This window comes from Rhynchophorus ferrugineus, unplaced genomic scaffold (assembly GCF_030347505.1).
Source record: "Rhynchophorus ferrugineus isolate W39M unplaced genomic scaffold, kcgeb_rfMv2 rfM7, whole genome shotgun sequence".
In the NCBI taxonomy this organism is placed as follows: domain Eukaryota; kingdom Metazoa; phylum Arthropoda; class Insecta; order Coleoptera; family Curculionidae; genus Rhynchophorus; species Rhynchophorus ferrugineus.
This window is the reverse complement of record NW_027472586.1, coordinates 4,539,727-4,554,741: the sequence shown is the minus strand read 5'-3', so window position 1 is coordinate 4,554,741 and position 15,015 is coordinate 4,539,727. Positions and strand designations below refer to the sequence as shown.

At 30.6% G+C, this 15,015-nt stretch overlaps 1 protein-coding gene across 1 annotated transcript; it reads right to left on the bottom strand.

Annotated features, from left to right (window-relative positions):
• Positions 1-5,190: 5,190 nt before the first annotated feature.
• Positions 5,191-14,660, bottom strand: LOC143199664 (homeobox protein Nkx-2.5). The gene is made up of 3 exons (XM_076409628.1): positions 14,241-14,660; positions 7,452-7,668; positions 5,191-5,556 (listed from the first exon to the last, which is right to left on the bottom strand). Exons 1-3 carry the CDS (start codon positions 14,626-14,628, stop codon positions 5,340-5,342), a joined length of 822 nt encoding a protein of 273 aa, XP_076265743.1. The 5' UTR covers positions 14,629-14,660; the 3' UTR covers positions 5,191-5,339.
• Between the last annotated feature and the right edge of the window lie 355 nt (positions 14,661-15,015).

The window sequence follows — 15,015 nt, the reverse complement described above, 5'->3', positions numbered from 1 at the left end:
TAGTTATTATATTAGAGTTATATAGTAGTTAATTAGTTATTATATTAGAGTTATATTAGTGAAAATTTGTCTATATTCCTGTTAATTTTAACTTAGAAAGTTATTTATATTTATTTGTTGTCTATTTATTAAAACAAAATGCAACGTCATATCTCTCTTCATACATCCTTGTGATTCTCTTGATATACTGAGCAACAGTCGGCATCTGAACGTCTCGGTGTAAATAATTAGTGCTATGCTATCAGGGTGCACCTACAATACTTCACATGATTTCGTTTCGGATTTTTTTACAGTTAATGCGAAACCCTGGATTGTATGTATAATAGTTTTCTTCAGGTTTTTATTTTATATTCACGTTAATATGTTGCCCGAATAAATACGTAATTTTGGGAAAAATAATGAACATAATTAACACAATTCCTTTTCTGTTCTAATACGGAATAAATATGGCTGAAAATCTGCAAAAATAAAATCAAGTCCCAACGACATAACGTAAACAAACTCCTCCACCGAATAGACAAACACAAAAACCTTAGGGCACTTTACGGCTTTTAAATATAATCGACCATTATAACGACATTGTTTACTGGTCCTTATCCCCAGACGATGTTTTACGTTGTCCAAACATCGCGACAGTTGATCGACGCGCAATCCGATCCTCATCAGCTAAAGAGCTGTACAAATACCGATCTGATTTGAGCCTATAATAATTTTTTCCGATCCAATGACATCGTCTAAAAACTCAGCAAATAAATCGATCGAACATATTTATGATAATACACTATATTTTGAATTGTGTTGTTTTCTGGTTCCTGACACCAACAGCATCAATCTAGGGTATAAGTAAGAAATAAAAAATTAGTTAGGGGATATAAATTAGTTATTATAACGGCATCTTGGCGTCACCTGTCGGTGCGTTGCCGTAGCTAAATGTGGCCGTATTACAGTTAACTGTAAACTAGTCCCCTCATACTAAGACCCGCTGACAGAGGGCGCAACAATCAACTTTAAAGCCAATAATATGCCAGAACCGTAAATAAATTCCTGAGTAATATAGTTATAGTGTTAGAACTTCCTGTTTTTTTATTTCTATGATATTCCAAAGCCAAATTCCAAATTTTTGATGACTAATTAACGAAACACTGTTCTATCTGGTGTTTCATATATTGCGATCTTTTTTCATCTTAAAAAGATATTTATTAAGAAAAACTGGTAGAATATGCCTATTCCATAATTTTCTAACTTTTGTTCTATTTTTTATAATTGATTTGGACGAATAATAATCAGAAGGCACTTTGTCCGGTTTCCAACAGTGATTCTGTTAGAGTTCGTAATTTAATTATGTATATGACACAAAATTATATTATTATTTTTATCTTGTTAGGGCTCGGCCAGGCTGATCAGTTCGTAGTAGTTAAAATATTTTCGTAAATATATAAATTGGTTTGAGTAGAAATTAAGCTGAATTGTGCATATGCGTGCGTATATAGTAGAATATAAAATACGTGTAATATAGTCTATTCAAAGTTTTTTTAGTAATGCGTCCTGGATATTTGTGACGTCGAAACATTACAATGTTGCCGCATCAACTCTTGAGTTTTAGTTCAGTTTGGCGTTGACATACAACAAAATTCTAATCTAAATAAAATAATTATTATTATATTAATTATATTTTATTATTATATTTATTATATTATATAATTATATTTGATAACAAAAATGTTATCAAATATAATTTATTTTAACATTATAGTACATCTAATACATATATTATCGAAGGACTTAAAACTACAATTAAGAACACAGGTATAATAGTTTGTAGGTTAAATTTGTTTTGTTTACATTTAACTCTTTTCCACATCATCCATCAGGTAAAGTTTCTAAGCACGTTTTTTTATGTAGTGGTATCCCCCTAGAGGCCTAATCCACCTAATTAACAATTGTATATCTGAGAAACGTATTTTACTTTCATTCGAGAGAATATTTACTTTTTACGTTTAATTCTTGTTTCCTTCGATGGTATGTTTACTTGACAAATCATCTTGGTATCACTGTATTTTTATTTCTTCTGCTACTACCTGTGTACACCATTCATGACAAATTAATGACTGATTTCTGTCTAATGCATTTACCATATATACAAAACCGTTAGTATTCATTCTCCCCTCATACGTTCTAAACTAATGCTTATGTTTAACAATATTGAACAATTATAACCATATCTGCGCACACAATTCTTTCACGCCCTACAATACCATTTTCTACAGTTATATTCATTTAATTATGTGCACACCTTTAGTTGTTTCCACTCTCACCAATCTGTGTAAGGAATTTCCAGCATTATCATATATCCTGAAAGTTTCCTTCAGTCACTTTAATTGAATTCTTTTTAAGGTAATGTCTGGAGACTCCATTAAACCTCTCCAAGGGTTATCATTACACCATTTAAACCCTACGCCCTGTAAGAGTGTATGAAAGGATGTCTTACATCCCTCAAAAATCTGCATGACCCTAATTATTTTATGTATACTTTCCAGAAGGAAAATTTTCTCTAAAATAATTTTATTAATTTAGGTTTAAATTGATAAAATAGTTTGTGTACTAATGTTCTTATATATTTCGTATATTTGGTCTCATATAGAGCCAACATCGAGATAGTCAAGATTTGTCACCCACTTTGTATGTAGACGGGTTCTCTTGGGCCAATCTAACCTATTATTCCTCATATTGTAAGCCATGTTATTCACAGTACCCACAGTAATATTTAGCACGGCAGCAACCTGCCAAAAAACACATTTTCAATAAAATTGGGCTTATATTATTTAATATCATCAATAATTACCAATGAACGGAATTTACCGGTAAAAGGGGGGCTCCGTTATCTCGTTTCTTTTCGAAATAACCTATTAAAGCCGCAATAAATTTGTGACCCTGAATATCTATTATTTTCGGCATTTTCAAATGAAATAATATGATATATTAAGGAATGACTTAAAATGTATCAAAATAAAGGGCTAAAATAATGTTTGCCGGTTTATAAGCTGTAATAATTATAACTAATATTTTGAATAATTTAACGTACATCTGACAACCGGACGGTGACCAGCTGTCAGACGTATGCAAAATTCATGAAAACAATGGTGATAAGAGGTTTTTAAATCTTTAGTAGTTTTTATATATAGTATAATGTTAACATAAATTATATTTGGTAAAATTTTTGTTCAATTATTTTATTTAGATAGAATTTTGTTGTATGTTAAAGCCAAACTGAACTAAAATTGAGAGTTGATGCGGCAACATTGTAATGTTTCGACGTCACAAATATCCACGACGCATCACTAAAAAACTTTGAATAATAGATAGGTTAAATAAGGTTATTGTTAATTTTTGTTTAGTTAATACAACGATTATAATGTACATATTTTATTTTTTAACATTTTTTTGTGTTAAAAATATAAGTTTGATTATTTAGTATCTTTTACTGCGTTCTTTATTTATTTTTTAATATCGGTTCATATTTTTTATTAAAAATATTCTATAGGATCTGAATTTGCATCCAATCAATCTCCGGTATTCGGTGACGTCACTCCTAAGTAAATAATTCGTAATCCTCTAAAATCAAAGTTTTGAAGTCATTTATTTTTCTTGTTAACTATTGATGGTGTATACACTATGTATGGACAAGGGAGAATGCTTTTAGTAAATTATATGATCAGATATTTTCGGAATTATTGATAAAAAAAGAGACTTGACAACCAAAGTAACCCAATTCCGATTTTTTTTCGAAATATAATCGTTTAATAATAAAGTTTAGCGAACAACATGCCTTCGAATATTTTTAAATGTGCCTAGTGAAACATTAATAGCAATATTATCTCAGGTTCTGGTTTACGTCTTTTATTTCGGGAGAAAAATTCAAGTAGTTAGCACCAGATCACCTTTTAGTTTAAAAGCTTTCGACGTCGGGAGTAGATAAAGATTGGACAGGAAGAGATGTACCGGCATAGCTCTGTTAACCCTTTTGCCTTGTTCTAAATTATATTTTCGGTTATTTCTCGCTAAATTCCGTTTGGAACAGTAACGTTTCTTATTGAATATATAAATAATTATGATGTTAGTTCCTTATAGTTGGGTTGGAGACGTTCCACAAAAAGATTTCTTGAATTTTAAACGTTTTTTGTTGTTAATTATATTATTCAGGAAATTATGTTTAATCATTAATTCGTATTTAATTTAAATTTGACCCCATATTCTTGAATTATTATAGAGTAAACTTAGTTTTATATGTCATTAAAAGTGTAGTGCTATCCCAGATCCAGGAGGGAGTTGTATTTGGTGAATAATGGCGGCATAATTTGTCAATACAAACATACTTTATCCATTATATTTATCCATTATTAAGATAAGTACAGTAGATCAAGAATGATTCATAGGTTACTTTGAGGAAAATGTCGATAAAGAACTTTAGCTACGGAATTTACGATTTACGATCTTTCTGCTCATATAGATTCGCCAAAATTTCTCAAAATATCTATCAGGGAAATAACTTCAGTTTCTCCTGATAGGTGACATTAAAGGTGCATATCTCCAGTAACACTTGTTCAACGAATTCTATGAATACTACAGCGCGTTTACAAGGTAATTATCCATAGAACATTATTATTATGAACTTCTTTGAAAATGAAGATTCCAAAAAGGGCTTTTGACATGCACATAGGGTTTTTTTCCAAAAGTGGATGTCATCGAAGCACATATCGGGTTCATTGACTGCCTCCAAGAGAATTTTTTTGTCAAATGTATATAATACTCATTAGTTTAATGTAACCAAGTCACCATCGTCAGGATTTACTATTACTTCTAAAACTAGTGTGAATATTATATATAAAACACAAAGAAAAATGATGGAAGATAAGAAATATAATAAAAATAGTTAAATGAATCAAGATATATATACAAATAAAGTTATTATTAATATAATATATCATAATCTATTGAATTTTTGGAAAAACAAGTTTGAATTTAATGAATATTACGAGAAAGGAAAATAATAGAGTAAAACCTCATAATATATATTTATTTACAGATTCTTAAACATAAAAAATTCTATATAATACATTAATAACGAACTTTTTACAAAATTTTCATACGATACTATAAAATTAAAGCTTTTATCAGTCGTTTTCTGGTCGAACCGTTCAACCGTTCTCGTTTGATATCAAATATTCGGCGCTAAAGAACCTTTATAGCATCATTAGGCCGATTTATGACGCTTCTGTTCAAGACCAAACGGCCTCGTGACGTCCAAAGAGGATTGATACGTTCAACGAATGAGTTTTTAATCACAACGTGGGATTGTAGGTATTAAATTCGGGATATTTGAGATTGTCTTGGTAAAAACAGTTCGAGTTATAAACGGGCGACGCGGTGCTGGTCTGGAACGGATATATGTTTTGGGTCATCGGTGGCACGCTGAATGTTGACGTGGCCGTTACTGGAGCAGCGTCGGATTTCTTTTCTTTCTCCAGTTTTTCCATTTTCTGTCTTTTGCTTTTGTATCTGAAAATATAGAAGAAATATGAATTTTCTATTCAGTATTTAGTGTTCGCAATGCTTTTACTGGCTAAACAGAATAGAACAATGATCAAAAATAGCATTTTTAGAATAAACTCTTAAAATAAAATGTACACAGGCTATTTATTGTTGCTTTCTTGCTATATCTATTGCTAAAACTGTGCAGTATTGTTAAAGTATAGTATTTTTTCTTCAGTTAAAAGAAGGCTTCTGTGTTAAGCACAATAATGAAATGTCACTACTTTCTAGGGACTTTGACTTACGTACTTGATAGAAATACACATGTCAGTGAAGAGAAAAACCACGTTGTTATACATAGATCATTCATTTTTCGTTTTTAGATCTTTTAAAAGTTAGCCCTAACACTCAAAAGATATATAAATTTGACAGCTGTCGGATTATTAGTTTGTGAATTACAGCATTTTGATTGAAGCAACTTTTGTTATTGTGCAAAAATGGACAAAAGGGAATTCCGCGTGTTGATAAAATATTGCTTTTTGAAGGGAAAAATACAGTTGAAGCATAAACTTGGTATGATGCCAAGTTTTCGGACCCTGCCCCAGGAAAATCAACCATCAAGGATTGGTGTGCTAAGTTTAGATGTGGTGAAATGAGCTCCGAAGACGGTGAATGCAGTGGACGCCCAAAAGAGTTTGTTACCGACGAAAACATTTAAAAAATCTACAAAATGATTTTGAATGACCGTAAATTGTATGAAATAGCAGACACTCATATCAACTGAACGTGTACATCATATCATTCATGAATATTTGGGTATGAGAAAGCTCTGTGCATATTGGGTGCCGCGCGAGCTCACTTTTGACCAAAAACAACGACGAGTTGATGATTCAGAGCAGTGTTTGAAGATTATCAAGCATAATAAACCGTAATAAATAAAAAATAGAGTTTTTGAGTCGATATGTGACAATAGATGAAACATGGTTTCATCATTTCGCTCCGATGTCCAATCGACAGTCATCCGAATGAACTGCACACGATGAACCCGCTCTAAAACGTGGGAAAACGCAACTAAACGTTGGCTGGCAAGGTTATGGCGTCTGTATTTTGGGATGCACGCGAAATTATTTTCATTGGCTACCTTGAAAAAGAAAGGACCATCAACAGCGACTATTGCATCGCCGAAAAACGGCCGCATTTGAAGGAAAAGAAAGTTCTGCTTCATCAAGATAATGTGTACCGTGTCACAAGTGAGTGAAAAAGATGGCAAAATCGATGAATTGGGCGTCGAATTGCTTCCTCATCTACCGTATTCTCCAGATCTGGCCCCCAGTGACTATTTCCTGTCCCCAGATCTCAAAAGTATGCTCGCTGGGTAGAAATTTTCGTCGAATGAAGGGGTGATCGCCAAAATTGAGGTCTATTTTGAAGTAAAGGACAAATCGTACTAAAAAATGGTATCGAAAAGTTGAAGGGTCGCTATAATCAGTGTATCACCCTTGAAGGGTATTATGTTGAATAAAAAAAACTAATTTTGCCAAGAAAATGATTTTTACTATGGCAGGCTGGGGATTTTTCAATTGTTATACATTTTAAATACTAACCATGGTTGCCTATAAAACTCATTAATTGTTCAAGAACATAGACAGAAAGGAGAAATAGAAAGTGGAAGATATATAATAAAAATAACTTTGTTTTTATTAGATAACTATTAATAAGTTTTAAAAAATAGAACAATCAGTCAACATTTAGAAATCAATATAGTATTACATTCAAAAATACTGTATTTTCATGAGAACAAGTTGATTTCCTTCTTAAATAACTAAATAATAAAACTATATTAGACTATGCTAAACATAATTAACCGAAACCATATTCAACAAAACGTTTCGAACAGAAAAATTAAATAAACTGCGTCTCACCTTCGATTTTGAAACCATATTTTCACCTGTGTAGGCGTCAGTTTCAGTGCGATCGCCATCTGATCTCGTTCAGGTGCCGACAGATACTTCTGCAGCTTGTACCGCTGCTCCAGCTGGTTGACCTGGGTCTGGGAAAAGAGGACGCGCGGTTTCCGTTTCATCCGTGGTCGCCCGGACTTCCTCAGTTCCGTCTTGGAGCTGGTCACTTGTTGCTCCTCTGGAAACAATAGGCGTCCGGTAAGTCTAGTCGGGGAAATGTATGGGTCTAGCCACGAGGAACGCGCCTGGGCGTCGATTTTGTACGAGATGCGTATAATAAGGGCGCTTCATCGATGACGACGCATGAAATCAGTTCAGAGTATTGAGTTACAAGGTCGTTAAGAATAATATGTCAATGAATGGTTCGGTTTACTAGAAGAATCCGAACAAAAATCGAAATCGAGTTACAGACAGTCTCTTGCTTGTTTAACGGGTGAGGATCTTGTTAAAATTAACACAAGACACGGAGCTGCCACTTAAAGAAATAGTTATGGAAAATAATATATCGGTATTTAATATTAATTTTTTTAAGGTAGCAGTAGTTAAAACGATGCTAATTACCTGTTATAACACAAATTGGAGAAAATATTAACATTTTTAACCAGTTAGATAAATATAAAACTCCCGGAATATATGTATTTTGACATGAAAGGAACGAAAATCCTTGTTAAATTGATTTATAATTTGTATTTTTTAAGACACATGACAAACCCAGAAATATTTTAATTTTTTGACGCAGACATTTCATTATATAATTAAAAAACTGAGGGTTGTATAAAATTTGTTGTAACACTGTTCGACTGGGAGTAAAATCCTTTATAAAACGCTGCAGTTTTTATTAGCTTGCTATTATATAAACCGAAATGATAGCAAGAAATCTGAAAAGGCAAGAAATCGCAAATTTTCACGACTATATACATCGAAAAATTGCCAATATTTTTTACCTCTCGGATAAAGATATAACTTCCCAAATATATGTATTTTGAGCTGAAAGAAACGAAAATCCATATTAAATTGCTGTAAAATTTGTAATATTTAAGATAAATGATAAAAACTGATATCCATGAATTTTTGAAAATATACTTTTCATTGTATAACTCAAAAACTAAAAGATGTATAAACTTTATTTCACTACCATTCAATTCAACGTAAAATTCTTTGTAATCCATGTAATTTTCATAAACTTGTCATTATTTTAAACAAAATGACAGCAAAAAATCTGAATATGGCACAAAATTGCAAATTTTCATGACTATATACATGGAAAAATTGCCAATTTTATTTACATTTGGGATAAAGATAAAACTTCCCAAATATATCTATTTTGAGTTGAAAGAAACGAAAATCCATGTTAAATTGCTGTAAAATTTATAATATTTAAGATAAATGATAAAAACTGATATCCATGAATTTTTTGAAAATATACTTTTCATTGTATAACTCAAAAACTAAAAGATGTATAAACTTTATTTCACTACCATTCAATTCAACGTAAAATTCTTTCTAATCCATGTAATTTTCATTAATTCGTCATTATTTTAACCAAAATGACAGCAACAAATCCGAATATGGCACAAAATTGCAAATTTTCACGACTATATACATGGAAAAATTGCCAATTCTTTTTTACCTCTCGGATAAAGATAAAACTTCCCAAATATATCTATTTTGAGGCGAAAGAAACGAAAATCCATGTTAAATTGCTGTAAAATTTATAATATTTAAGATAAATGATAAAAACTGATATCCATGAATTTTTTGAAAATATACTTTTCATTGTATAACTCAAAAACTAAAAGATGTATAAACTTTATTTCACTACCATTCAATTCAACGTAAAATTCTTTGTAATCCATGTAATTTTCATTAACTTGTCATTATTTTAAACAAAATGACAGCAACAAATCTGAATATGGCACAAAATTGCAAATTTTCACGACTATATACATGGAAAAATTGTCAATTTTTTTTACCTCCGGGATAAAGATAAAACTTCCCAAATATATCTATTTTGAGTTGAAAGAAACGAAAATTCATGTTAAATTGCTGTAAATTTTGTAGTATTTAAGATAAATGACAAAAACTGATATCCATGAAATTTTTGAAAATATACTTTTCATTGTATAACTCAGAAACTAAAAGATGTATAAACTTTATTTCACTACCATTCAATTCAACGTAAAATTCTTTGTAATCCATGTAATTTTCATTAACTTGTCATTATTTTAAACAAAATGACAGCAACAAATCTGAATATGGCACAAAATTGCAAATTTTCACGACTATATACATGGAAAAATTGCCAATTTTTTTTACATCTGGAATAAAGATAAAACTTCCCAAATATATCTATTTTGAGGTGAAAGAAACGAAAATCCATGTTAAATTGCTGTAAATTTTGTAGTATTTAAGATAAATGACAAAAACTGATATCCATGAAATTTTTGAAAATATACTTTTCATTGTATAACTCAGAAACTAAAAGATGTATAAACTTTATTTCACTACCATTTAATTCAACGTAAAATTCTGTTTAATCCATGTAATTTTCATTAACTCGTCATTATTTTAACCAAAATGACAGCAACAAATCTGAATATGGCACAAAATTGCAAATTTTCACGACTATATACATGGAAAAATTGCCAATTTTTTTTACATCTGGAATAAAGATAAAACTTCCCAAATATATCTATTTTGAGGTGAAAGAAACGAAAATCCATGTTAAATTGCTGTAAATTTTGTAGTATTTAAGATAAATGACAAAAACTGATATCCATGAAATTTTTGAAAATATACTTTTCATTGTATAACTCAGAAACTAAAAGATGTATAAACTTTATTTCACTACCATTTAATTCAACGTAAAATTCTGTTTAATCCATGTAATTTTCATTAACTCGTCATTATTTTAACCAAAATGACAGCAACAAATCTGAATATGGCACAAAATTGCAAATTTTCACGACTATATACATGGAAAAATTGCCAATTTTTTTTTACATCTGGAATAAAGATAAAACTTCCCAAATATATCTATTTTGAGGTGAAAGAAACGAAAATCCATGTTAAATTGCTGTAAATTTTGTAGTATTTAAGATAAATGACAAAAACTGATATCCATGAAATTTTTGAAAATATACTTTTCATTGTATAACTCAGAAACTAAAAGATGTATAAACTTTATTTCACTACCATTTAATTCAACGTAAAATTCTGTTTAATCCATGTAATTTTCATTAACTCGTCATTATTTTAACCAAAATGACAGCAACAAATCTGAATATGGCACAAAATTGCAAATTTTCACGACTATATACATGGAAAATTGCCAATTTTTTTTACATCTGGAATAAAGATAAAACTTCCCAAATATATCTATTTTGAGGTGAAAGAAACGAAAATCCATGTTAAATTGCTGTAAATTTTGTAGTATTTAAGATAAATGACAAAAACTGATATCCATGAAATTTTTGAAAATATACTTTTCATTGTATAACTCAGAAACTAAAAGATGTATAAACTTTATTTCACTACCATTTAATTCAACGTAAAATTCTGTTTAATCCATGTAATTTTCATTAACTCGTCATTATTTTAACCAAAATGACAGCAACAAATCTGAATATGGCACAAAATTGCAAATTTTCACGACTATAATACATGGAAAAATTGCCCATTTTTTTTACCTTTGGGATAAAGATAAAACATCTCAAATTCATCTATTTTGAGTTGAAAGAAACGAAAATCCATGTTAAATTGCTATAAAATTTGTAATATTTAAGATAAATGATAAAAACTGATATTCATGATTTTTTTGAAAATATACTTTTCATTGTATAACTCAGAAACTAAAAGATGTATAAACTTTATTTCACTACCATACAATTCAACGTAAAATTCTTTGTAATCCATGTAATTTTCATTAACTTGTCATTCTTTTAACCAAAATGACAGTAAAAAGTCTAAAAATAACAAGAAATCGTATATTTCCATATGTATGGAAAAAAAGGGTAAAAAAATGTCACCTCTCGGATGAAGATAAAACTTTCAATATATATGTGTATTGAGGCGAAAGAATCGAAAATCTATGTTAAATTGCTCTAAAATGTATAGTTCTTGAGATATGTTACAAAATTAGAAATCCACTCATTTTTTGAAAACGTCACATTTTATTGCATAATTTGAATATAATTATATAAGTTTGTATAAAATTTGTTGAAATACCATTGAACTGAATAGAATTTATTAAAAATAAACCTATATTTGACAAATAAGTAGCGGAATTAAAACATATTTAAAAAATTTCGGTCACAATTGCGTGTCAATGGTGATACTAGCATCTGTTTATTTTGTTCCGAAACTTCTCGGTTCCTTAACTAAATATCGAATTTCTCAGCTGAAGGCGTGTGCCCAATAAAAAGATGTTTCGGAAAGAGTCATCTATGACACGGAGCATATTTTTTATATCATACCGTGAAGATATATGGGTTACCAAGACTCCAATATCTGTTCTTTCACTAATATTATCCATATTAAATACTAAAAAAACTGATTTTTAACATAGTATTCAGTTATCATAATAATTTGTTACAGGAAGATCGTTGGAATCAGTTTTATTTGATAGATATATCCCTATTACTTGCTAACTTGATATTGAAAAAACTATTTTATTAACAAAAAGCAAAAATCGTTGTTAATAGTTGCAGGAATATTTGAAAACTTTGAAATTCAGGAAACATTATATAATGAATCAAATCATCATTTTATATAATTCTTTGTATACACTTTGCTCAATATATCTTTTTCAAGTATTTTAGACATAAATTGTACTAGACCAACATTTTTGAATAATGGCAAACTAAATTAAAGGCAATTTTTGTTCTACATGATCAATTTATAAGCTTGCTCATAAATAGATACAAAATTAGAAAAAATAAACTTCAAAAATTAATTTGCATTTCTGTCCTCTTTGTTTAGAAGTTATTCAGAATTTAAAAATCAGCTTTGGATTTAACTTGATGTCTGATGAACAGAGAAAAACTAAAAAAAATGTTCTTACTTAAGGACTGTTAGTAATTGATAGGGTTTTGGAGACATATTATATTATTATACTAGAGTTACTTCTAAAGGTTATTCAGATTTTTCTGTAAATTTTAGTGGTATTAATTTCAGATTAATTTTTCAATTTCAAGATATTCAATACGTTCATTTGTCCATTAAGAGTTAAAATGAAGCTTGTAAAGAATATTAACGGTTAAAAAATAGCTTCATAGAATTTTAATTCCTCATTTGTTGATGAGTTATTATTCCCCACCTGGGAGATAAGACAAACTAAAAAGCAGTAGATAAACAAAAGCCATAGAAGGCGAAGTAAAGATGAGCTATCTGTAAAGGTGAGATCAAAGAGTACCATTAAATAAATAAAGAACGATATAATTATATTAAAAATTTAAGTAAAGAAATTATTCTTTTAATTAACATGGTATATTTATTGTTTTTGCAATGGTATATTATAGGTGCGAAATGTAGATAAAAGACAAAGACTATATGAATACAAAAATGAAGTAATGAAAATATACAGCAGTTAAAATGAAACTATCTATCCAATTTGCATTAATACACACATAGGACAAGAAGACAAATAGAAGAAAACTAATCTTACTTATTACGTTTTGTTATAATCTTCTTTTAAATAATGATATATATCAAATACATGTCTGGTCTTATTTTGAAAACTTCTTGCTGTATAAGTCAATACTTAGGTCCTATTGTATTGAACTGTGGGGTACTACTAGCAAATCTAACATAGATATCCTCCAGAGGTTCCAGAATAAAGTGCTGCGAGTCATCGTCGATGCCCCATATTACGTGTCCAACAAACTGATTCAGTGCGATATCCTTTCAACCCATAACGAGGGTGATTCGCAGTGCGAAGTACTCTGAAAGACTATTAGTGCATCCCAATGTACTCGCCAAACAGTTAAATGTGCTCGATGACTGTGAAGTGCGTAGGCTCAAACGCAAACGACCATACGAAATGATTAATACACACAAAGAGTGAGATTTAAGAACCTCATTCTCTAAGAAGTTAGAATAGTCTTTAGAATAAGTTTAAAGTTTAGTTTAAGATTTAGATTATAAGTTGTACAGCAGATCACTTACCGAAGTGATCTTTTACGCGTCAGGATGGTTATATTATATAACGGAAATCATACAATAATAAGTATTACACACGGTCAGATTGTTGACGTTTTAAGAGATAAATAAAAAAATATATTGAAAATACTGTGAAATGTTTTAACAACCTATCATTTTTAAATAATTGTCTTTGTTATGAGACAAACATGATTAACTTAATAGATTGTATTCGAATTTCGAAAAATAAGTTATTTATTTCATTTTACTATTATTTTTCAGTCGACATTGTTTTACTATATGCTTATTAAAGTGTTGCTTTTTATTGAATAATCATTAAAAATAGAATCTCTGTAAGTCGCTATATTATTTAGCATAATGAAAACTCATGAAACCATATATTTATGTTGCTCTTATATTACTAAAGTCACGGGTAAGGTGGTAAAGAACATTATCATCATCATCTAAAACATCATCATCATGTTTCTGAACGATAAATAACATAGAAGCTGAAAACCCTATCCCGAAAAAGACGTGAACTGAACATGGAAACATTGACAGGATTTATTTAATAACCTGCAAATTTTAATCACAAAAAAAACCGTTACTTACTTGGACTTTCTGCTTTCTCATAGGTAACTTGCTTTTGGTGATTGTCTTGGTATGGCGGACAGTTGTAGAATGTGTTCGGGCAAACCGGCATTGCGTGGGGAAGGTATGACGGCGAACCATTGTCGCTAAACCCACTATCACAGTTCCAGTTTTTGTTGATTACGGTGCTAGAATCGCCATAATAACCAGCGACATATTGCTCCGGTCCAACCTCCATATAACTACCGTTCCAGTAACAATCCTCCTGTTCTGCGTCCGGTTCCTTCTTGAAGAACTCGACTCCGTTCTGCATGTTCATGTTCAGGATGTCTTTGACGGAAAACGGGGTAACCAGAGCGGCGTTGGTCGTGTCGCAAGTCGGATAACCGTCTTCGTAAATTTGAAACATCTCGTATCAATCACTGGAGCTTAACATCTATTATTGACTGACCCACACTCGTCACGGAGCCTCGACTAATTATCCACTTGGCCGACAAATGGTCCCTCCGCCTCTCCGGTTGAGTTTTCTTCGGTTTCATCATTCACTCTCCTAAAAACCGATGAAGATAAGGTCGAAAATCCCGTGCAAGAACGTACAAGCGATGTAGTCGTATTTAAAGTGTATTTAAAGGTTGTTTTCGGTTGGTGTCAACTGACGTAGACGAAGTACCGCCTCTAACCAATAGTTTTCAGGCGTGGGTCAATATTTGATTGCGGTGATTGATTACTGTTTGATTTCGGGGTCTTTTGTTTACCATTTTAGTATAATTGGGCCGTTAATGAATTTTAGGGGGAG